The sequence below is a fragment of the Schistocerca americana genome, chromosome 10 (genome assembly GCF_021461395.2).
Source record: "Schistocerca americana isolate TAMUIC-IGC-003095 chromosome 10, iqSchAmer2.1, whole genome shotgun sequence".
NCBI classification, from domain to species: domain Eukaryota; kingdom Metazoa; phylum Arthropoda; class Insecta; order Orthoptera; family Acrididae; genus Schistocerca; species Schistocerca americana.
The window spans coordinates 53,484,322-53,506,795 of NC_060128.1; the positions used below are offsets into that span (position 1 = coordinate 53,484,322).

General features: G+C 44.6%; 1 protein-coding gene across 7 annotated transcripts in view; it reads right to left on the minus strand.

Annotated features, from left to right (window-relative positions):
* Nucleotides 1-231: 231 nt before the first annotated feature.
* The window catches only part of LOC124552420 (F-box/LRR-repeat protein fbxl-1-like), a 124,141-nt gene continuing 101,898 nt past the window's right edge, over nt 232-22,474 (minus strand). For all 7 annotated transcript variants that reach the window (XM_047126689.1, XM_047126688.1, XM_047126694.1 and 4 more), the window contains exons 6-8: nt 12,891-13,070; nt 5,124-5,354; nt 232-572 (exon numbers count right to left, since the gene is read on the minus strand). In XM_047126689.1, the coding sequence (XP_046982645.1) occupies nt 398-572; nt 5,124-5,354; nt 12,891-13,070 (586 nt within the window). In that variant the 3' untranslated portion in view covers nt 232-397. The remainder of the gene's footprint in view (nt 573-5,123; nt 5,355-12,890; nt 13,071-22,474) is intronic.

The window sequence follows — 22,474 nt, forward strand, 5'->3', positions numbered from 1 at the left end:
GCATCTGAAAGACATTCAGGACACATGGAGGTAGGATTGCTTGGCCATTCAGATTTAAAGGACAATTTCATCAACACAAGGATATGGCAATAAAAGAAATGAATATGACATTCACTATGGTGCCAAAAATTCCCATTTGTGTAATGATAATTGTGACAATGAGCTTCAATATGGAGGGAAATAAAATCAGTTTCAGTGGCTGACATAATGAATTCTTTTGTGAAATAAAAATTTTTAAAACACGAAAAATTGCATTTTTTATTTCGGCCAACGCTTTCTTGGCTCTTATACAATAATTTCATAAATCAATATTTTGTCTTTTACTTCCTTTTCAAACAGTTCACTCATCCAGGGGCTCCAATGTTACATTCTGCAGTCTGAAAACCAAAATTATTTCTCAGTACCCTATGTCGGTGTCATCATCATCATCCGTTTCGTAATCTGTTAGGAAGTCATTCTCTGTCCATCGGAAAGTATTAATTATCCTGAGCCGAGGCATTTGACTCTGCATTTCAGCAAAAACATTTTTGTAGAAAACCTCATCCTCTTCCTCATACGTCACATGTAGTTCTCTGGAAGAAGAAAGAGAAAAAGTAACTGCAACATTTGTATTTCTGTATTTTATTACACCCTATTTCTTGTAATACTACAAACCATAAACATTGATGAACTGTGTCATAAATGAAGTGCAAAGGAAATTTATCAGAATTTTTAAACTTAGGAGATACAAATTCTAGTTAATACCTATCTTCATATTAAACAGGTTTTAACTGTGGAAATATGTGGGTAGCATATGGTGTTTTGACTGATATCTCAATAAAGGACTTGGAGAAATGAAGAACCTACAAAAACAGTGAAAACTGATCTCAACATGCAGCTGAGGTAAGTACTAAATGATTTCTATTGTGTTTTTCATTCTAATTATTTCTCGAATACATCAAATCCAATGAAATTTGGAATAATGCACTATTTTGCGATTGATGATTTTAAAGAAAGTGTTTTTTTCCTCTGTGCCGTAAATGCCTGAGGACCATCCTACAAGATATTTTCAAAATTTTTCCTTTTTTCCAGTCAGTCTTCTGACTGGTTCAATACAACCCACCACAAAGTCCTCCCGTGAGCCAATCTCTTGACTTCAGTTGCATCTTGTGTCCTCAATTATTTGTTGGATGTATTACAATCTCCTTCTACACTTTTTACTCCTCACAACTCCTCCCAGTACCACGGAAGTCATTGCTCAATGTCCTAACACATATCCTATAGTCCTGTTTCTCTCCTATCATCCTATCCCTCTTCTTGTCAGTGTTCTCCACACTGATTCTGCACATAACCCACCTCTCATTTCTTATAACAGCCCACCTAACTTTCAACACTCTTCTATCAATTTTCTTGTCTTCTCTTCCAGTTTTCTCATAGTCTGTGCCTCGCTTTCATACAATGCTGTACTCCAAACGTACATTCTCAGAAATTTCTTCTTCTAATTAAGGTTGATGTTTGATACCAGCAGACTTCTCCTGGCCAGAAATGCCCTCTATGCCTGTGCTAATTTGCTTTATTCGTATTGTTTGGTTATAATTAAAGTTCAGCCACTTACACAGGTCCAGTGTGGGCTGAATTATCATATGGCAGTGAATCTTGGTAGGTATGCTAATGTGTTAATGAAGGACCAATTTATGCTGGAAAAACAATTACTTCCAACTACGGCTACTACGAGCAAATCTGGCACAGTACACCATTTGTACGACATCCACACTATCGTTCGACAAGCTGTAACGCGAGTGAACAGTAGTGATAATTGAGGAGAAAGACTGTGTGCTGTTAGTGAAACAGATTCATGTGAACGGCAGCAATTCCAGTGCTGCACTGACAGAGGGGCCAGATGTCATTAAATGCTTTAAAGAAAATGACGATGAAATTCAAAAACGTGGGTGGGCTTGGTGTGGCACCTGGAAGAGGAATGCATCCTATCACAGTGGAAGTTATTGACACAGTTATTGTTGCTGCAACTCACTATGCAGCACGTGTCCCGGCTAATGCTAGTGTTTGTGCCCTTCCACGAGAATTGTCCATCCTGTGGTCAATGGTGTGGACAGTTTTTGTGTGGTGTCACCGCCAGACACCGCACTTGCTAGGTGGTAGCCTTTAAATCGGCCGCGGTCCGTTAGTATACATCGGACCCGCGTGTCGCCACTATCAGTGATTGCAGACCGAGCGCCGCCACACGGCAGGTCTAGTCTAGAGAGACTCCCTAGCACTCGCCCCAGTTGTACAGCCGACTCTGCTAGCGATGATTCACTGACTAAAGACACTCTCATCTGCAGAGACGACAGTTTAGCATAGCCTTCAGCTACGTCATTTGCTACGACCTAGCAAGGCGCCATATTCAGTTACTGTAACTAATTACTTCAAGACTGTATTCTGAACAAATAATATTGTGAATCATGTACCGTCAAGAGCGACGTTCATCATCAATGGATTAAAGTTAAGTATGAAAGTAATTACGTCCGCTTTCTGAATTCTCATTCCCTGTCATGTTCCAGACCTCACGTCAGTATAGTCCTTCCCTCCTCACGCCAGCCCAGCCTGCGTGAGCTAAAACGCGTGCATTTAGACTGGTGCCCCTACAAGATCGGGACGGTGCAGCAACCAAATCATCATATCTGCAGCAACGTACTGAATTAGCTCTTCAGTTTTCGGACAGATAGAAGTCGATGACATGCGACCAGGCAATTTTTTATGGAGTGAAGAGGCACATTCTACACTACAGGGTACAGAAAATACACAGAACTGCCAAATTTAAGGGTACTGTTAAACTGCATGTTGTGCACCAAGAACCACTGCAGTTGCTGTATATGATTGTTTGGTGTGGAGTCACAAGCATCTTTATTCTTGGTCCGTTCTCTGAAGAGGATACATCTGTAGGGCCTGTCGGGGGGAGGGGGCGGGGCCTCTGTGATGCCTTTACGTTATGGAGACCTCCTTGTACAGCACGTGATTCCTGCTTTGGAAGAGCACAACTGTGTGGAAACCATTCTTTTCATGTAAGATGGGCCAACACTGCACGTCACTCACCCAGTGGAAGATCTGCTTAGTGCAACCTTCCTTAAAACATGTTATCTCCAGAGGTTTTCAGATGCACTGCCTGCAAGATGACCTGATCTGAATCCATGTGACTCTCGACTCTGGGAATACCTAAAAGAATACCTTTACCAGAGGCACATTAGGTCTCTACCTGATCTGAAGGTCAGCACGCAGGAACACATCGCTTAAATTCCATCGGAACTACTGTGAGCAAGTGTTGATCACATCGTTTTACAAAAGTAGCATCTCATCGACATCTCCAGTGCTCGTACAGAATGAATTAACCCTTTAGTGACCAAATTATTTCCGGAAGTTGTAGACTTTTTATGAACACTTTATTGGGCTAAGAAACCGTTCATAAAATCATAGTTTAAATCTTGAAATGAGAGTTTAGCCTATGAGTGTAAAAAAATTAGTGGGAACTATTGGAACTGTGGAGTAACTTCACTTGCTAATTTAAAAAAAAATGTATTTCCTTTATTTTTTAGTACAAAAACATGTTAAACATTACATTTATATTTGTATTAGTTCATTCTGTCCTTTGAGTTCACTAAGGTGATGTACTATGGAACTTAGAGAAGCATGGTGCTACATACAAAGGTACATGACAGTTGCTACTCATTACTTTTGTTCGCTTTTCTTTGTTCTTGGCGGCATCTTCTGTTTGTTGTACCTTTTGTAGGGAAATGAGTTCCAACTTTCTCCAGACAAACTTCATCTGGTACTCCAGACACACCTCTTTTTGGTGTTTGACGTTCCTCTTCTCTTACTTGAGAAGCCAGAGATAAGCTGCATTGCCAAGTGCAATCTAAATGTTAGCTGGTCTGCTTTTGTCTTCTGTAGCTTCCACATAACGTAGGAACTGACAACTGCCAAATGCACAAGAAAGGAAAACAGTTTGTGCCACCACTTCCACGAACGACGGCCTACAGCATACCGTTGACGCAGCTGATCAAATCTATCAATTCCTCCCATTATTTTATTATACTCTGCCACAGCCAATGGGCAGAATACTTCACTTCTGCTTCCACTAACTTATGTAATTTTCAGTCAAATGCAGCAAATATACACAAATACTATCTCCCTCATAAATATAAAAGTAGATAAATACAACACAAGTCACTTCACAAGCAAAAGGAAAGCACACTATCCAAAAAACGCTGTAGCAGTCGAAACAGTGGCTCATTTTCACGCGGGAACTGCGCTTCTGCATTGATTGACTCACAAGGTAGAAAAACAACAGCTTTAGCCTAACTGTTGACAATCTACACATAGTTAGCACACTCTAACAGAGATGGTAGCATAAGTTAGAAGTGGGAACACGGATTACCACTGAACTTACAGAGAAAACAAATAAGTGGGAACTATTTCCATTCGCAGCACCAGATTCGCACCTGGTCGCCGAAATTGAAACTAATTTTTCTCCAGCGTAAAACTGTTCTGTGTTAACGCATTAGAATATAAATTGAGTTTCGCTTCCGTATGATAATTACAGCCCACACTGGACCTCTGTGAGTATCTGCACTTTAATTACAGCCATTTGGTATGTCATCATTGCTTCATGCATCGTGTGTTACTTTATTTCCAATGTATCAGAACTGCATCACTTCTTCATGGACACCAGTTTTGATGTTAAATCCATAACTAATCTCATATAGCTAATGATCATTAATTTCATCTTTCCTTGTTTCTTTCTCAATCTGTAGTGTGTTCTCATTAGACTGTTCTTTCCATTCAACAGGTTCTGAAATTCTTCCTCCCTTTCACTAGCCAATAGGAGTATCATCAGTGAATGATATTATTAATATCCATTCTCCCTGAATTTTAATCCACTCTTCCATCTTTCTTTTATTTCTATCACTGCTTCTTTGATATATAAACTGGAAAGTTGGGATTGAAAGTTCATATCCCTGCCTTACACTCTCTCTAATACTAGCACTCCGTTCCCAGTCTCGTGGAAGTCATCGAGGCCACGCGGTAGAAACGAAAGATTCATCAGAACCGGGCTCGGACGGTGAACAGAAGCAACAGGAGCAACCTACCTGAGGTTCACGAGCCTCACAGAAAATTCTTCAAATGGCACAGCTCTGATGTGGCCGCTGTACAGGATATCGAGGCAGCGCAGTTGCTTCAAGTCCAGGACGTGCCGTAGGCTCGGCTGCAGATCTGTCAGGTCGTCAATGTACTGGAGGAGCAGCGTGCGGAGGGACGGCAGCTGCGCCACGTGCGCCACGGCAGATCCGCCCAGCCCACTGCATCCGGAAAGATCCAGTCTAGAAGAACAAACAGAAAAATAATATAACACTTTAAGATGTTGGTGACAACATGAAATTTGCTGTGTAATACACACTATGACAAAAAAGAAAGGCAATGAATTATCCAAATGGGACAGAAATCAGTACATGTACAGACAAACAAATGGTTACATGTTGTGTACATAGTTCCGTGTAGTCAGCGCGTACACAAATTTCCCAGTATAGCTCGCCCCGCTAAGCACAACAGCGCAGGCGCAGCGCTCGTCCGTCTCCGCACTACGAGATGGCGCTGCCTTAGAGACGGACCAAATTCTGCTTCCGCCGATCCGCGTATTAATATGTAACGCAGCCAATGAGATGGCTGCTAACATACAACCTTTTCTCCTCGCAGATCACACTCGCGCTGTGATATCTTAACGCGCGAGGTATTATAACGAGTGTACAGACCTCCGATTAGTCAGTCTGCATTAGTCTGCACCAGTCTGCATTAGTCTGTACCAGTCTGTAGTCAAGTTTCAGTCTGCGCCTAATAAGATTATAATATTCCTGTACATAGCCATGAAGATAAATGTATAGACACTTTGTCAAGTATCAGAGATATGTCAGAATAAGATTAACATACCAAGACCAAAGGAACTTCAGATTGTCAATTGTAAACAGCATCCAAATCAAGGTACGTAATGTCTATGCTTTTTATTATTTTAGTAAATGTGCGTGAAAATTAATCAAGTTCTGTTTAAAGTTGGTCACCGTCAATCTGCTACTCTAAGCATGCAAGTGGCATTTCTATTGTCCGACCTAACGGCAGAAGATAAACACACCACGATCAGACCACGAGACATATTGCTGACACTCGCCTACTTCGTTAGAGCAACAAGTCAAATAATCTGATGGTGTGTCTACCGAAGGTCTTACAGTACGCACACCACATTACAATTTCAGAAAAAAACTGGATGATTCATTCAGGAGAGAGAGCTCCACAAATTGAGCAAATCAATAGTGTATTGGTCCATCTCTGGCACCTGTGCAAGGTTGGCACTGATGACGGAGGTGTCGAGTGTCCTCCTGAGGAATATCCGACCAAATTCTGTCCTATCGATCCATTAGATTGTCATAATTCTGAGACTGTTGGAGCACCCTACCCATAACACTCCTAATGCTCTCAATTGGGGAGACATCCGGCAAACTTAGTGACCGAGGTAGGGTTTGGCAAGAACCAAGAAAAGCAGTAGAAACTCTCGCCCTGTGGAGGCAGGCATTATCTTGCCGAAACATAAGCCAAGGACAGCTCGCCACGAACGGCGACAAAACGGGGCATAGAGTAGCATCGACTAACTGTCGTGCCGCAAGTGTTCCGAGGATGACAACCAAAGGAGTGCTGAAAACAAATGGCACCTCAAAAAGTCACTTCTGGTTGTCGCACCGTATGGCGGGTGACAGACAGGTTGCTATCCCTCTGCTATCTGGGGTACCTCCAGACGTGTCTTCAGTTCGGAATAAAATTGTCTTCAGTGATGAGCTCTGCTCGAAATTGAGCCACAGTGACCAGCAAAGACCTGCCTGGGGACACCCCGGAATGTAGTGGGGTACCAACCGACAGCAAAACAACCGGAACTGATAGTCTGGAGTGCCACTTGTTTTCGTGGCAGGTCACTTTCGGTTGTTATCCTCGGAAAACTTGTGGCATAGCAGCAAGTCGACACTATTTGGTTGCCATCCACAGCACCCTTACAGCACAGCGATACGTCAACGATATTCTACGCCCCTTTTGGTTGCCCTTCCTGCTCTTACATTTCAGCAAGATAATGCCCGCCCGAACACGGCGAGAGTTGCTACTGCTCGTCTTCACGCTCGCCAAACTCTACCTCGGCCAGCGAGGTTGCCCGATCACTCCCCAACTGAGAACATTTGGAGCATTACGGGCAGGGCTTTAATGATGTCAGGATTTCGATGACAGAATTGGGCACCCAATATCCGTCAGGACGACATCCGACAACTCTGTCGATCGAAGCCGAGCCGAATAACTGCTCGTATACAGGCCAGAGGTAGACCGATGTGTAGTCGATTTGCTCAATTTGTGAAGCTCTTTGTCTCGAATAAATCATCCAACTTTTCTGAAATTTTAATAATTTGTTTGTCTGTGCACGTACATCACATCTGCCAGTTTCCATCCCTTTGGACAATTCCTTCGTGGTGTGACGTTTTCTTGACTTAGAGCGGCATTTACAGGTGAGTAATTTCCTGTGCACACTAAGTGCAGCAGCTGTTGCAAATACATGCACGGGAACAGACTTTCACTCAGCTCTGTCCCGTGGCACAATCTTCTGGGACTTTGCAGCTAAGGGGAAAAAGAACAGGGTCTTCATTAATGAGTGGTGCATTTTCATATATTTATTGATTTATACGGGCACATTTTACATCATAATATTACATCACTACATGACTACGGAGAGCACAGGCTCGCTGTGTCGTCGGGACCGGAACACGGGTCCGGGAACTGTGACGGACGAGCCAGGTCGCGGTCGGGGTCGGGGTAGTATCTGGAGCTCAGCGGGAACGTGACACGCATAGCGACAGTGGCCCCAGTGCCTGATGCGACGACAGTGGGCCCGGGAGCTGCGACGGGCAGTCGGCCGACGAGACGGGAGGAGACGTCTGGAGAACTGGAGACGAGATCACAGCCAGTGAAGTGGCCTGCCGGGGACAGTGTGTTAATAGCAGACGGCAGGCAGGGTCCAAGCTGGCCGTGTCGTGTGGTGTGACGTCATTACGGTGCGGCACGGGCATTCGAAATGGACGCGGCGGCCAGCTCGCGTGACGCAGTCTGCCGGCTGCCGGAGTGCCCGTTTGGAGCACGGTCTCGGGGGCTGCCCGGCCAGGTCGGGGACGGGACGAGGTGGGTGTGGCTGCGCAGTGGCAGCTGGCGGTACGCGTGCACCGCTGACGCCCAGGGGAGTGGGCTCTGCCTAACAGGTCGTCCGTGGACAAGTCCTCCACTGAAACTTCCTAGCAGGTTAAAACTGTGTGCCGGACCGAGACTCGAACTGCTTCATATCAGCGCACACTCCACTGCAGAGTGAAAATCTCATTCTGGGAACATCCTCCAGGCTGTGGCTAAGCCATGTCTCCGCAATATCCTTTCTTTCAGGAGTGCTAGTTCTGCAAGTTTCGCAGGAGAGCTTCTGTAAAGTTTGGAAGGTAGGAGACGAGATACTGGCAGAAGTAAAGCTGTGAGGACGGGGCGTGAGTCGTGCTTGGGTAGCTCAGGGGTAGAGCACTTGCCCCCGAAAGGCAAAGGTGCCGAGTTCGAATCTCGGTGCGGCACACAGTTTCAATCTGCTAGGAAGTTTCATATCAGCGCACACTCCGCTGCAGAGTGAAAATCGCATTCAAGTCCTCCACTGGTTCGAAGAACTGAACGAGAATCGGAGTAGTTGAGATGAAAGCTGTCTCAATTCTGTCCACGGAGACTTTAGTCGGCTCGCCATTACATTTGATCTGCAAAATGTTCTCGTCACGGTGATCGTGCGGTGCACTCGTGACTATGGCAGCGTAAGTGGTGGCCGTGCCACGTCTACGCACAATACCGGGTGAAAAGTATTTAATGCGACAAACTCTGGGAGGTTGTAGGGGACGTCAAAACAAATATTTTCCCTAATGTCATTTTTACCTATGAGGATTATTTAAACTGGTGTAGGCTGTATTATGCTCGTCAGTTGTTAGACGCCGTATTGCGATCTTGAGATGTTAGAGGCCGTATTACGCTCTTCAGTTGTAGGCAACTGCTGTCCACCAGTGTAGTAGTGCATTGTCTCTGTTTACTAATGGAGCGATACACCTGGAGTGAGTACACTGATATGGCTGGTGCGTACTACGTAGCGCACCACAGCGGACGAGCTGCACAGCGGGTTTATCAACAGCAATATCCTAATCGCCGTATCCCGCATCATACGGCCTTTGATGCTGTGTACCAACTTCTGCGTGAGATCGGGTCATTTAGCACATTACCTGGACAGGGACGCCGTCGCACGGTAAGAACGCTGCAATTTGAGGAAGCTGTCTCGCAGCATGTGGAGCGGGATCCTTCAATCAGCACTCTTGTAATTGCACGTAACACGGGGACGAATCAGACGAATGTAAGAACAGTCCTTCGAGAGCAGTTGTTACGTCCATTTCACTTACAGCGTGTCCACAACCTGGAACCAGTTGATTATCCTCCCAGAGCACAGTTTTCGCAGTGGTACCTGGAACAGTGTGAAATGCATCCTACATTTCCATCCTCTGTCTTGTTTACCGATGAAGCAACGTTCGGGCGTGATGGAGTCTTCAACATGCGCAATTCGCATGTGTGGAGTGAGGATAATCCACATGCCACAGTTACTAGCGCTCATCAAGTGCGGTTCTTTGTTAATGTGTGGGTCGGTGTTGTTGGGGAGTGTTTAATTGGGCCGTATCTGCTACCTAGGCCATTAAATGGCAGGCACTGTTACAATTTTCTCGCCAGAGCATTGCCAGAATTGCTGGAAGACGTTCCGCTCCCTACAAGACAACGCACGTGGTTCCAACATGACGGGGCGCCGGCACATTTCAGTCGTCGTGTGCGTCGATTCCTGGACCGACGGTTCCCAGACACGTGGATTGGCAAAGATGGTCCTGTACCGTGGCCTGCTCGATCCCCAGATATGTCCCCTCTTGACTTTTTTGTGTAGGGACAGATGTGCAACCTTGTTTACACAACTCCTATTGCACCAGAAGAGGATCTGGTTGCCCGGATAGTTGCAGCAGCAGGAACAATTCAGGATACTCCTGCGGTTTTTGCCCGTGTCAGACATAACATGATCCGACGGTGTAACCTTTGTTTACATGTCAATGGAGGCATTTCTGAAAATCTACTGTAATTGAAATTGGGTTGTGTTAATGTGTTGTCTCTTGGTCATAAAAAAATGGAAAAGTGTTTCTTGGTTTAATTAATTTGCCGCCAGAGAAATCTTGCTCTACCGGTTTAAATACTCCTCATAGGAAAAAATGACATTAGGGAAAATATTTGTTTTGATCTCCCCTACAACCTCCCAGAGATTGTCGGTTTAAATACTTTTCACCCTGTATAATGTGCGACACTGTAAATCGGCTCGAGCAAATACCCACCGGTACTGTGCCGTGTCGGCGCGTGCAGTCGGAGGTCGGCTGTACGACTGCGCAGATGTTCTGCCGGTGTCGGGCACCGAGGCACCGTGCTCCACTAATTCACTGGGAATGGCGAGCGAGTGAGCACAGGCGAGGTGTACAGGTGGAATACCGATCTCATCCTTCGGATTACTCACAGGCGACAAATATGAGCCAAAGTGCGTCCGTCCGGGTGATGCCGTGACACATCAGGGATGCTTCTGGTATACAGTGGAGCTGTTCCGGGTGGCTACGCAGACGTCACGTGCACGACGACGAGCCCGGAACTGTGTCGGACTGCCGTCGCGTGCCGCCGAATGTGCAAACTACGTCTCATCTCACTGACACCGTTTGATTCGTGGAGACGACAGGACGAAGCAAACAGTCGGCACTCGTTCAAATCCGTCAAGGTGTCAGTGGGGGGCCACGCATTGTACTCGATCCGCGTGGTCCGTGGCTGACGGAATCGGAAATAGGCGTAACTGTCCACGAGGCGTGGAGGTCTAGCTCACACTGGATTTTGCTTCGCTGGGTGCTCCACCGCCGTCACAGGTTGGCCCGGCCGTTAAATCTCCTCTCACGGGTAAACACTGACGTGCTGCTACCCACGTGATTCTGTGGGATGCCTGCCACAAGTTGCTGAAAATGTTACAGAGTTTGGCATAACTACGTTTAATATTTTTTGTGTGATCTGAAATTGAAAAACCTCTCTCACACCGGCCTGATTTAGCGTCACTGATCAGGATAGTAAAAAACATGCGTATATTACGGGAATCTTAAATCACAAAGCAGGCTTATCACAGTCACACAGTTCAATACTGTTCTATCCTGATTAAACTGAGCTTAACTTAAATTCCATAAGGCAGTGAAGCAATTTCGAAGTCTCGGTGCGACGAAAATTGTCAGTCGATCTCCTGAAAACATTTGTAATAATTATTAACTTTCGGTGATCACACGGGGAAGACCGGAGATCTGCTGGTAAGACCGCGTTAGCCCATTTATTGGAAGTAATGAACTGGATATCTTGAGCGTACACAACGGCAGCTTCGTCCAGTGTAAATCAGACATTTCCCCACTGATCCCGCGTAGCGTAGCAAGCAGACACTGTCAATAATAATCAGTTAAATAATACGCGAACACACTTACTTTAGTTTAGTTCATGTATTAAATTCCTTCTCATACAGAATCTCATCAACATGGCGACTAGCTCAACAATACATACATATACATCTTCGTTCTTTCACGGCTAATCGGCAAGATCTCCTTCATTCTTTTCATAAGAGATAGCAGGGAAACTATTCCATGAAGTAAATGCACGCTCCAAGGAATAATAGGGCTTGAAACTACTTTGCATTGAAAATCATCGTATATTAAAGTTTAGGAATCGGTAAGATAAGAAGAGATATTTCGAGATATGTACTGAGTTATATAATTTATAAAATATTTCTGAAAATATCGCGGAGAGACCGCCGCAAGAGACATTACATACGGTAGTGCTCCGGTGATCATTAGTGACAACGTCGGATTTCAAACAGAGTCCACAAAGTGGGTACCCCATCTTCTCACCACAGACGACAAATTTCATCATCTTGAGCCGTACAAACAGCTACTGGCACGCTACCAAACAGAAGGGGAACATTTTGTGCACCGGATTTTGATCTATGATGAAACGTGGGTACACTGTTACGCACGGGAATAGAAAAAAGCAGCCCAAAGTGGCACAAAAAAGACCAATCTACACCCACTGACGACTCTACACCCACGGAGTGCCTAAAATTGTCTCTGTGTGGGGAAGGTTATTGCGACAGTCTTTTTTTATATTAAGGAAGTTCTCATCAGTTTTCTCCAAGAATGCTGTACTGTGAGCGCCGTATACTACTGCCATTTTTTGCATAGATCGGAAAGCGAATATCGTCAGAAAATACCAAATCTGGGGCGTGACTGGGCCGCGTGACAGTGCTCGGCCCCACACGGCAGCCCAGACTCGACAAAAAGTTCGGGAGCTGTCGTGTGCCACACTAGGACATCCTCCCTACACTCCGCACTTATTGTCCTGTCATTTTCATTTGTTTGGACCACTAAAAGAAGCAGTCGGACGACACAGATCTAACAACAATTGCGCTGTCAAAGTGTTTATGTGAACCCTGCTGTTACAGCCACATTCATTTTGTGAAAACGGGGTTGAGAAAACTACCTATCCCCTGGGAAAAATGTATTTCCCATTCAGAAGACTATACACAGATTAAATAACTTGTGTGTATGAGTTTTTCTGAAGTGAACTTTTCTGAAGTGAACTTATAAACAAAAAATTCCAATTAATATTTGAATGTCCTTTGTACGTGAGCATGAAACATGTTCAAAAACTGTACAACAGCGACGTCAGGTACTTACATCTGTAAATGTTTAAGACGGTGGATCTCGGCAAGTGCTCCGTCTGTGAGGCTCGTCGCAAAAATGAGCCTCAGCTCGCGCAGTGACGGGCATCCCCGAGAAATGGTGACCACCGCGTCGTTCGGGAGGTCGGTGGCGTGCGGCAGGTCCAACCTCTGCAGCAGTGGTAGGCAGCCGGGCCTGCAGTTGTTCAAAACAACACCTGTTGTAAATGTAAATCCAAGCCGCACAGGTGAAATATTAGTCAGACCCTCAAAAGAGTACCGTATTTACTCGAATCTAACAAGGGGAAGGCCTCAGACACGGCCAACCGATTCGGCTCAAATTTGGCAGGTCGCTTGTGTACAACCTAAAAGGAAGGAATCTAAGATGTTTTGGGTCAACACCCCCTCGTTTTTGAGAAAATCACCTCTAAAGGTTATGGCGAGCAATCAACTCAAAATTGGCGGGATCGATAGATAATTGTAATTACATTTTTCATCATCAGGTATGAGGTCCGAAAACGCATACTTTTCCAGAAATGGGGGTAAGAAACTTTTACAACTGCCGCTTCTGTACCGACATGCAAAACGCTTTCCGCCGGCAGCGCCAATAGCACAAAGGTAACTGGCTCGGAATGGGAGAACCCGGGTTCGAATCTCGAAGAAACCTAGCGGATGTTATTATTTTCATTTGTATTTTTCCATATCTCAATTGATAAGGATAGGAGGGTTAATAAGGTAAGTAAATCAATAACGAATGATAATAATAAGGCAGGCAAACTAATTTCCCAAACGCCGTGAGTTAGTAAAGTATTAAACTTTTAAGCCTTGTCACGTGAAAATAACTCCGAGTAAGAGTGCTGCGAGTTCCTCACGAGGGATCACAGACAGCCAACCGCGCGACGCTTGTTTACAGCGAGGCACGGGACAGAATGTACGCGCGGAGAGTTTTGTTGTCCCGGTTGCCTCTTCGTCGTGTCATAGTTGAGAACCTGGAAGAGTGAAGGTGTCCAGCACGAGCCTTATAGAAGTCAATCGGAAAGAGTTGTTTTCCGTCATAGGCTGCCGCGAACCTCGCCGATACATGTAGTGATTTTTCCATCGTTAATGCGCCGAATGAAATACGATTTGTGAATGAATACAGTCCTTCCGTAAGTAACACATGACGAGTATTGTCCGTAGTTTGTGGTAATTAGCTCGTCTGTTTATGCTGTAGTAACTAGTTATTGTTTGTTGTGTCATATTTTTTCGAGATTCGAACCCGGGTTCTTCGAGACCCAGCCAGTTACCTTGGCCGGTGCGCTATCAGAGCTGTCGCCGAATAGCGTTTACCATGTGGGTACAGAAGCGGCAGTTATAAAAGTTTCTTACCCCCACTTCTGGAAAAGTATGCGTTTGCGGACCCCATACCCGATGATGAAAAATGTTCTATTTACAATTATCTATCGATCCCTCCAATTACGAGTCGATTGCTCTTCACAACCTTTAGGGGCGATTTTCTCAAAAACGCGGGGGTGTTGACCCAAAATAACTTGGAATCCTTTTTTTAGGTTGTACACAAGCGACCTGCCAAATTTGAGCCGAATCGGTTGGCCGTGTCTGAGGCCTTCCCCTTGTAAGCCGCACTTGAATCGAAGCCGCACCTGAAAAATGAGACTCGAAAGCAAGGAAAAACATTTTTCCCGAATCTAAGCCGCACCTGAAATTTGAGACTCGAAATTCAAGGGGAGAGAAAAGTTTTAGGCCGCACCTCCAAATCGAAACAAAGTTGGTTCATTTTAATACGAGACACAATTTAGGTCGAATGAATGACGATGCAGCTACAGTAGTTTGGTTCGAGTCGTAAGCTTAGCAATTAAGCTTTACCAGGTAGCCATTGTTATGCGTCAGGCGCTCCGTCGGTATTAATACAGGTACCCTTCCTTTTTCACGTGCTTCGTCTGGTTTGAATTGATTGCTTATGTTTCTTTGATCTCGTAAGTGCCGTTCTCTTTGTTATAGGTGTTCACGTCACTCTGAGCGGAAAATGCATTACTGTACTGTGTCACGCATTGTTTGTCGCATTATGATAGTGAGTGTTTACGACCTGTCGCCGCTCGCGGCATGGCTTGCTTATGTGCGCGCTACCGCCGCTTACAATGGCAGCGGGGGGAGGGGGTGGGGGGGGGGGGCGGGGGAAGATGTTCTGAACGAGAGTTTAGCGAAAATTTTCTCCGTTTGAAAATCTTTGCAGACGCCTCTTTAGTACATTACATTCTGCACAGAAATTAGAGTCATCTTAGATTTAAAAATCTAGACAATTGCCGTGCTTCATTTCTGACTGTATCACTATTAGGCATAAGAATAATACGAATAGGTCTAGCGGTTCTAAGCGCTCAGTCCGGAACCGCGCGACTGCTACAGTCGCCATGCCTCGGGCATGGATGTGTGTGATGTCCTTAGGTTAGTTAGGTTTAAGTAGTTCTAAGTTCTAGGGGACTGATGACCACAGATGTTAAGTCCCATAGTGCTCAGAGCCATTTGAACCATTTAATACGAATATAAACATGACATGATATGTACATTCTTCCGCGTTTGCTGTTATCTCACTCTAGTTTCGTAGTTTATTACGCAGACAGGATTTAAATGAGATAGCAGCAAACACGAAAGAATACATGGCAAAATGTTTATATTCGTATTATTATATTGTGGTGAAGAGAATACTGCATGTGATTCACAATTCATAAAATTTCCTATTAGCAACAATCTCTTCTCACAGGTAGGTAAAAATTCAGAATGTAGAGTTGGCCATATTGACAAAAACCCCAAACAGTCCTGCCAGTCGGATTTTCGTAGTACATTCGAAGATGAACAATACGGTATTTGCATTTACTTCGTTGGATAATGTATGAAAATGCAGTGGTCGAAACTCAGGGCAGAGGAAAAAGCTCGTCTTCCATCTTTTTTGTTTTTAATTTATTTACTGACGCAGAGGTTTTGGCACCAGTATTTATCTTTGTGCCTGCAAAGCAAGCCTGTGTAGCGCTACATATATTCGACGGCAGGTTGTGGCGGCACCTACGAACATTTTTCAGAACTTCCGCTTACTTTACACTCGATTCTAAGCCGCAGGCGGTTTTTTGGATTACAAAAACCGGAAAAAAAGTGCGGCTTAGATTCGAGTAAATACGGTACACAGGGATGGCTAGAGGACAAATGTAAGGATGTAGAGGCTTATCTCACCAGGGGTAAGATAGATACTGCCTACAGGAAAATTAAAGAGACCTTTGGAGAAAAGAGAGCCACTTGTATGAATATCAAGAGCTCAGATGGAAACCCAGTTCTCAGCAAAGAAGGGAAAGCAGAAAGGTGGAAAGAGTATATAGAGGGTCTATACAAGGGCGATGTATTGGATGACAGTATTATAGAAATGGAAGAGAGTGTAGAAGAAGATGAAATAGGAGATATGATACCGCGTGAAGAGTTTGACAGAGCACTGAAAGACCTGTGTCGAAACAAGGCCCCGGGAGTGGACAACATTCCATTAAAATTACTGACAGCCTTGGGAGAGCCAGTGCTGACAAAACTCTACCATCTGGTGAGCAAGATATATGAGACAGGCGAAATACCCTCAGATTTCAAGAAGAATATAATAATTCCAATCCCATAGAAAGCAGGTGTTGACAGATGTGAAAATTACCGAACAATCAGTTTAATAAGTCACGGCTGCAAAATACTAACACGAATTCTTTACAGACGAATGGAAAAACTAGCAGAAGCCGACCTCGGGGAAGATCAGTTTGGATTCCGTAGAAATATTGGAACACGTGAGGCAATTTTCTGACCCTACGACTTATCTTAGAAGCTAGATTAAGGAAAGGCAAACCTACGTTTCTAGCATTTGTAGACTTAGAGAAAGCTTTTGACAACGTTGACTGGAATACTCTCTTTCAAATTCTGAAGGTGGCAGGGGTAAAATACAGGGAGCGAATGGCTATTGACAATTTGTACAGAAACCAGATGGCAGTTATAAGAGTCGAGGGAAGCGAAAGGGAAGCAGTGGTTGGGAAGAGAGTGAGACAGGTTTGTAGCCTCTCCCTGATGTTATTCAATCTGTATATTGAGCAAGCAGTGAAGGAAACAAAAGAAAAATTCGGAGTAGGTATTAAAATCCATGGAGAAGAAATAAAAACTTTGAGGTTCGCCGATGACATTGTAATTCTGTCAGAGACAGCAAAGGACTTGGAAGAGCAGTTGAATGGAATGGACAGTGTCTTGAAAGGAGGATATAAGATGAACATCAACAAAAGGAAAACGAGGATAATGGAATGTAGTCTAATTAAGTCGGGTGATGCTGAGGGAATTGGATTAGGAAATGAGACACTTAAAGTAGTAAAGGAGTTTTGATATTTGGGGAGCAAAATAACTGATGATGGTAGAAGTAGAGAGGATATAAAATGTAGGCTCGCAATGGCAAGGAAAGCGTTTCTGAAGAAGACAAGTTTGTTAACATCGAGTACAGATTTAAGTGTCAGGATGTCGTTTATGAGAGTATTTGTATGGAGTGTAGCCATGTATGGAAGTGAAACATGGACGATAAATAGTTTGGACAAGAAGAATGTGGTTCTACAGAAGAATGCTGAAGATTAGATGGGTAGATCAAATAACTAATGAGGAGGTATTAAATAGAATTCGGCCGAAGAGGAGTTTGTGGCACAACTTGACTAGAAGAAGGGACCGGTTGGTAGGACATGTTCTGAGGCATCGAGGGATCACCAGTTTAGCAGCGGAGGGCAGCGTGGAGGGCAAAAATCGTAGAGGGAGACCAAGAGATGAATACACTAAGCAGATTCAGAAGGCTGTAGGTTGCAGTAGTTACTGGGAGATGAAGAAGCTTGCACAGGATAGGGTAGCATGGAGAGCTGCATCAAACCAGTCTCAGGACTGAAGACCACAACAAGAACAACAACAACAACGGTACACAGATGGCTCTGGAGCGCTGCACACGTGTGGAACTGGTAGTGAGCGGTCACGAGGCGGTGCAGTAAGGTGTGCTGAGCAGGAGACGTGGCAGAGTGGCGCAGAGGTGGTGTCTCGTCTGCAGGTGCCCGTGACCACACCGTCAGTGAAGTTGCCGCATTTATTGGGGTATCGACACAGAGTGTCTGCTGTGCCTACAGGGGCTACTGCACAACTCACGGCATAATAGAACAGAGGTCGTAACGAGTTTCTAACTCACAGGGAGACGAGTGTCATGACTTTTCGACGACAATTTCGTACCTGACAGGAATTGCTGCATTTTCGAGATGAACATTGTAAAGAGAACTGCACGTAACGAACGTACGGTGTTTGGTGTCTCACAGAAGGCTGTCATTCAGAGCTGCACGTAAAGCTCAAAGTTGCAGCTCGAGTTACGCACTGTAATTGAGTCGACAACTCCACGAGCGGTCCGTCATCCGAGTATTATTCTCGATGACTTTTACCTCGATTGTCTTCTCATACAGTTGCCTTTCTCAAATTTTCTCGGTGCACAGGACCTGCTACACAATGCCAAATATTACAGTCTGACTTCTTCTCCGTCTACAAAATACCGAGGGCGGGGAGAGAGCTTTGTAGTATTTACACTACTAAATGATGTAACAACTCTTTGAAGAACCATTATGTTTTCGGTTGTTCTTTCTAACAATTACAACAAAGTGTGAGGGTAGTGGTGTGTAGTATCTGTAAGTGGTTGTTCTTTGGTGGGCGACAATACCCAGTGGTGCAGAGAGTCGCAAGCAGAGGCAGTTGTCGAGAGGCTGTGGACGGTGTAGGCTGCGTGAGCCGAAGGCGGTTGCGTAGCGGAGGATTTATCTCTGTGTTTAATAGTAGTGGCACACACTTTGGTTAATAGTGTGTTTCTGCTTGTGCAGTGTGATAAGGGAAAAAAATTAAATTTTAACAGTTCTTAATGCGTCTCCATCAGTTAGTACCACACCACTGCATATAACAATGAACGAAATCTCGATATACACGGTCAACTAAAACAAGAGGAATGTAACATAATAATCATTAATTAAGCCATATAATCTCCAAGGAGACGGGAGCTTAGAATTGGATCTCTTGTTAATCAGAAAAACATATCCTAAAGGAATCTCGGAACAGATCAGAAGAGAATGACACCTTTCTTCAGCTCCTTTCAACCGTCCGTCTGGACGTCGTCATTCTGGACGGCCCGTCTCAGTCTCTGCCTTCTGAGACACAGCCGAGCCAGGGCGCCAAAGCGCGAGTGACGCCTACACTACAGGTGGCGACACCTCACCGCTATCGCACCCCGGTGACCTGTGCTAGCTTGTCTCGCTCCGACTCTGTACACTCGTGAAACCGGCACGAACACAGTGGAAAATTCTCTGCAGCCCAACTACCTAAGCAATAGTTTTACACTGACACCTTTCATCTGATCGTGAGCAAGAGGTGGAGCAACCACGAGCTGCACACATTCGACGAGCCAAATGACACGGACTCGACAGTACCCAGTTGGAGTTGTACAGTTTGGTCCAGTGGGTCGTGATACTGCTCATTTTTGTACGACACGAGGCATCGAGTGTACTGGTGACCCGATGAGGTGTTTAATCTGCAGTATGTACCGTGACTTGAGCACTTTTGTTGAGGTTACTGTGAACATTAACAGTGTTTATTTCCACATTCTCAGTGACCAAGCGTTTTCCTTCTGTGTATGTTCATGATCAGTATGCTGTGGACACTCCTGTCATTTGAGATGACAACAGCCATGTTCACAGGGCTGTAAGCATACATACCCAGTTTCATAAACACTCAATAGCCCTGCCACACCTTGACTTCTCCTCTATATCAGCCAGTATAAATCCCATTGGAGAATATGTGGGACTCATACAATGTAGGCTTTCACGGCCGGTGTTGTCTTCAGTTGAAACTTCCGGGCTGAGAGGCCGTGGTCGATGTATAAAATTTCCACCTGACATTTCGTCTCCATCTGCGGGAGACATCTTCTGAGGTCGACCGGCTACTGCCACTGAGGCACCATGTACTCTCGCATTTATAGAGCGCATAGAGGGCATCACCATTCGTCACGTGATGCCGACGGTATGCCTATCTTTGGAAGGCGTCATCATTCTCGATTAAGAGTAATCGGTTGTCATTCTGCTGGCGCAACGTCGACATCCATATTTTGTCCAACTTTAAAACTTCCTCTTTTCTATTAAAGTTGTGATGGTGTTTGTGAATTTCTATTGCTTCTCTACACATGCGAGTATGATAATGGGATGTTCGTGCTAGAACGCTTGTCTCATTAAATTTAATTTCGTGATTCCCATCTCGAAAAACATGCTCAGCTACGGCCGATTTTTCGATGTGTCCTAAGCGACAGTTACTTCTATGTTCGGCTAAGCGGGTGTTTACACTTCCTTTCGTTGTTGAAATATATACTTGTCCACAACTGCATGGAATTTTTTATACCCCAGGTGTTGCTAGGGGATGTCGGGCGTCTTTTGCAGTTCTTCAATATTCCTTAATCTTCTTGGTGTGTCTGAAGATTGTTTCGAACCCATACTTGGCCAGAACTTTCTCGATACGGTCCGTGACCCACCAAGAAGATTAGGGAATATTTAAGAACTGCAAAAGACGCCCGACATCCCCTAGCAACACCTGGGGTATAAAAAATTCCATGCAGTTGTAGACAAGTATATATTGGAACAACGAAAAGAAGCGTAAACACCCGCTTAGCCGAACATAGAAGTAACTGTCGCTTAGGACACATCGAAAAATCGGCCGTAGCTGAGCATGTTTTTCGAGATGGGAATCACGAAATTAAATTTAATGAGACAAGCGTTCTAGCACGAACATCCCATTATCATACTCGCACGTGTAGAGAAGCAATAGAAATTCACAAACACCATCACAACTTTAATAGAAAAGAGGAAGTTTTAAAGTTGGACAAAATATGGATGTCGACGTTGCGCCAGCAGAATGACAATCGATTACTCTTAATCGAGAATGATGACGCCTTCCAAAGATAGGCATACCGTCGGCATCACGTGACGAATGGTGATGCCCTCTATGCGCTCTATAAATGCGAGAGTACATGGTGCCTCAGTGGCAGTAGCCGGTCGACCTCAGAAGATGTCTCCCGCAGATGGAGACGAAACGTCAGGTGGAAATTTTATACATCGACCACGGCCTCTCAGCCCGGAAGTTTTAACTGAAAAGTATGTAGGACTATCTCAAATAGTGGTGGGAAGTCGCAATCGATATCCCCACATTTTTTGTAGCTTTTTTTTTTTTTTTTTTTTTTTTTTTTTTTTTTTTTTTTTTTTTTAAATCTCATTTTGTTCGCTTTTGTTCGTTGCATTTGCTCGGGGCGGACGTCGTAAGACGTCCATTGAAGTTCGTTGTTGATCGATTAACTCAGTTTTTCTGTTACAGAGGGCAGCTAACCCTCTGGCCGAATACGCTGAGCTACCATGCCGGCGTAGCTCTAGATGATCTGAGCATTGACGAGTGGCTCCGGCTGGGTTTGGCATACCTGAAGCAGCGTCTGGACTCTCAGCCACTGTGAAGGTGTTAATGTGATGTCTTTATGGGGTGAGTAACTTTGTGTATGGTGCACTTAGAATGGCACTCTCTGCTGGCACACACAAATGTTCACTTAGGTCGTATCAAAGCCAACTTGTGAAACTTGAATTTCTGCTGTTGTATAAGATATTCAAACAACTTGAGGGAGTACAGTCAGGAGATGCTTTAGGCAACCAATGACACGTAGCCAGGTGAACAGCCCTTCATTTTCGGAGCACAAATGCAATAGGGCAGCATTGTGTGAGGAAGTTTAAAACCTCGATATGCAGGTCACATTCAGACAAACACTGTGATGATAGATGTCAAAAGTTATCAATAGCAAATACTAAATGGTGACGTCTCTAGAAATGGAAGTTTTTGCTTAAATTCCATTTAAAATCCAGCTCTCTCTCTCTCTCCTTCGTGAAACAACAGAGAGACAGAGTTAATGTTGCTTCCTCTCCTGCTGATAATTAATATTCACAATCAATAACTTCCGGTGTTCATCATCTTTGGTTGTGCAGTGGAGCTAGTATTTACTCTCTCTCTCTCTCTCTCTCTCTCTCTCTCTCTCTCTCTCTCTCTGTGTGTGTGTGTGTGTGTGTGTGTGTGTGTGTGTGTCCTTTTTGACCAGCATACCGAGGTTTTAAAGTTCCTTGCACAGCACACTCTCATCTCTCATTGCATATGTGGCTCTCAAACGGTGGGGTGTGTGCCTGTCGAAATATTGGCGGTTGTCAAACACGTCACCAGCTGTGTTCTAATAAGACATTTAAACAAGTACACTCTCGAATAGTACCAAATACGAGAGTCGAGGAAAAAAATATTTGGTTTTTGGTTCTCCAGCACTTTTCATTGAAGATAATTGAAGAAAACTTATTTTACAACATATTTTGGTAGCTGAGCTACTTTTCTATGTAGCTGCCACTAAAATTTAAATACCTGTCACAGAGCTCTACAAGCTTCCTATGCCTTTTGCAGACTCATTTGCCATCAAGTTGTTGAGCCAGTCACTACTGACCTCTGTCAGTTTGTTGTCATTACCATTGTGCTCTC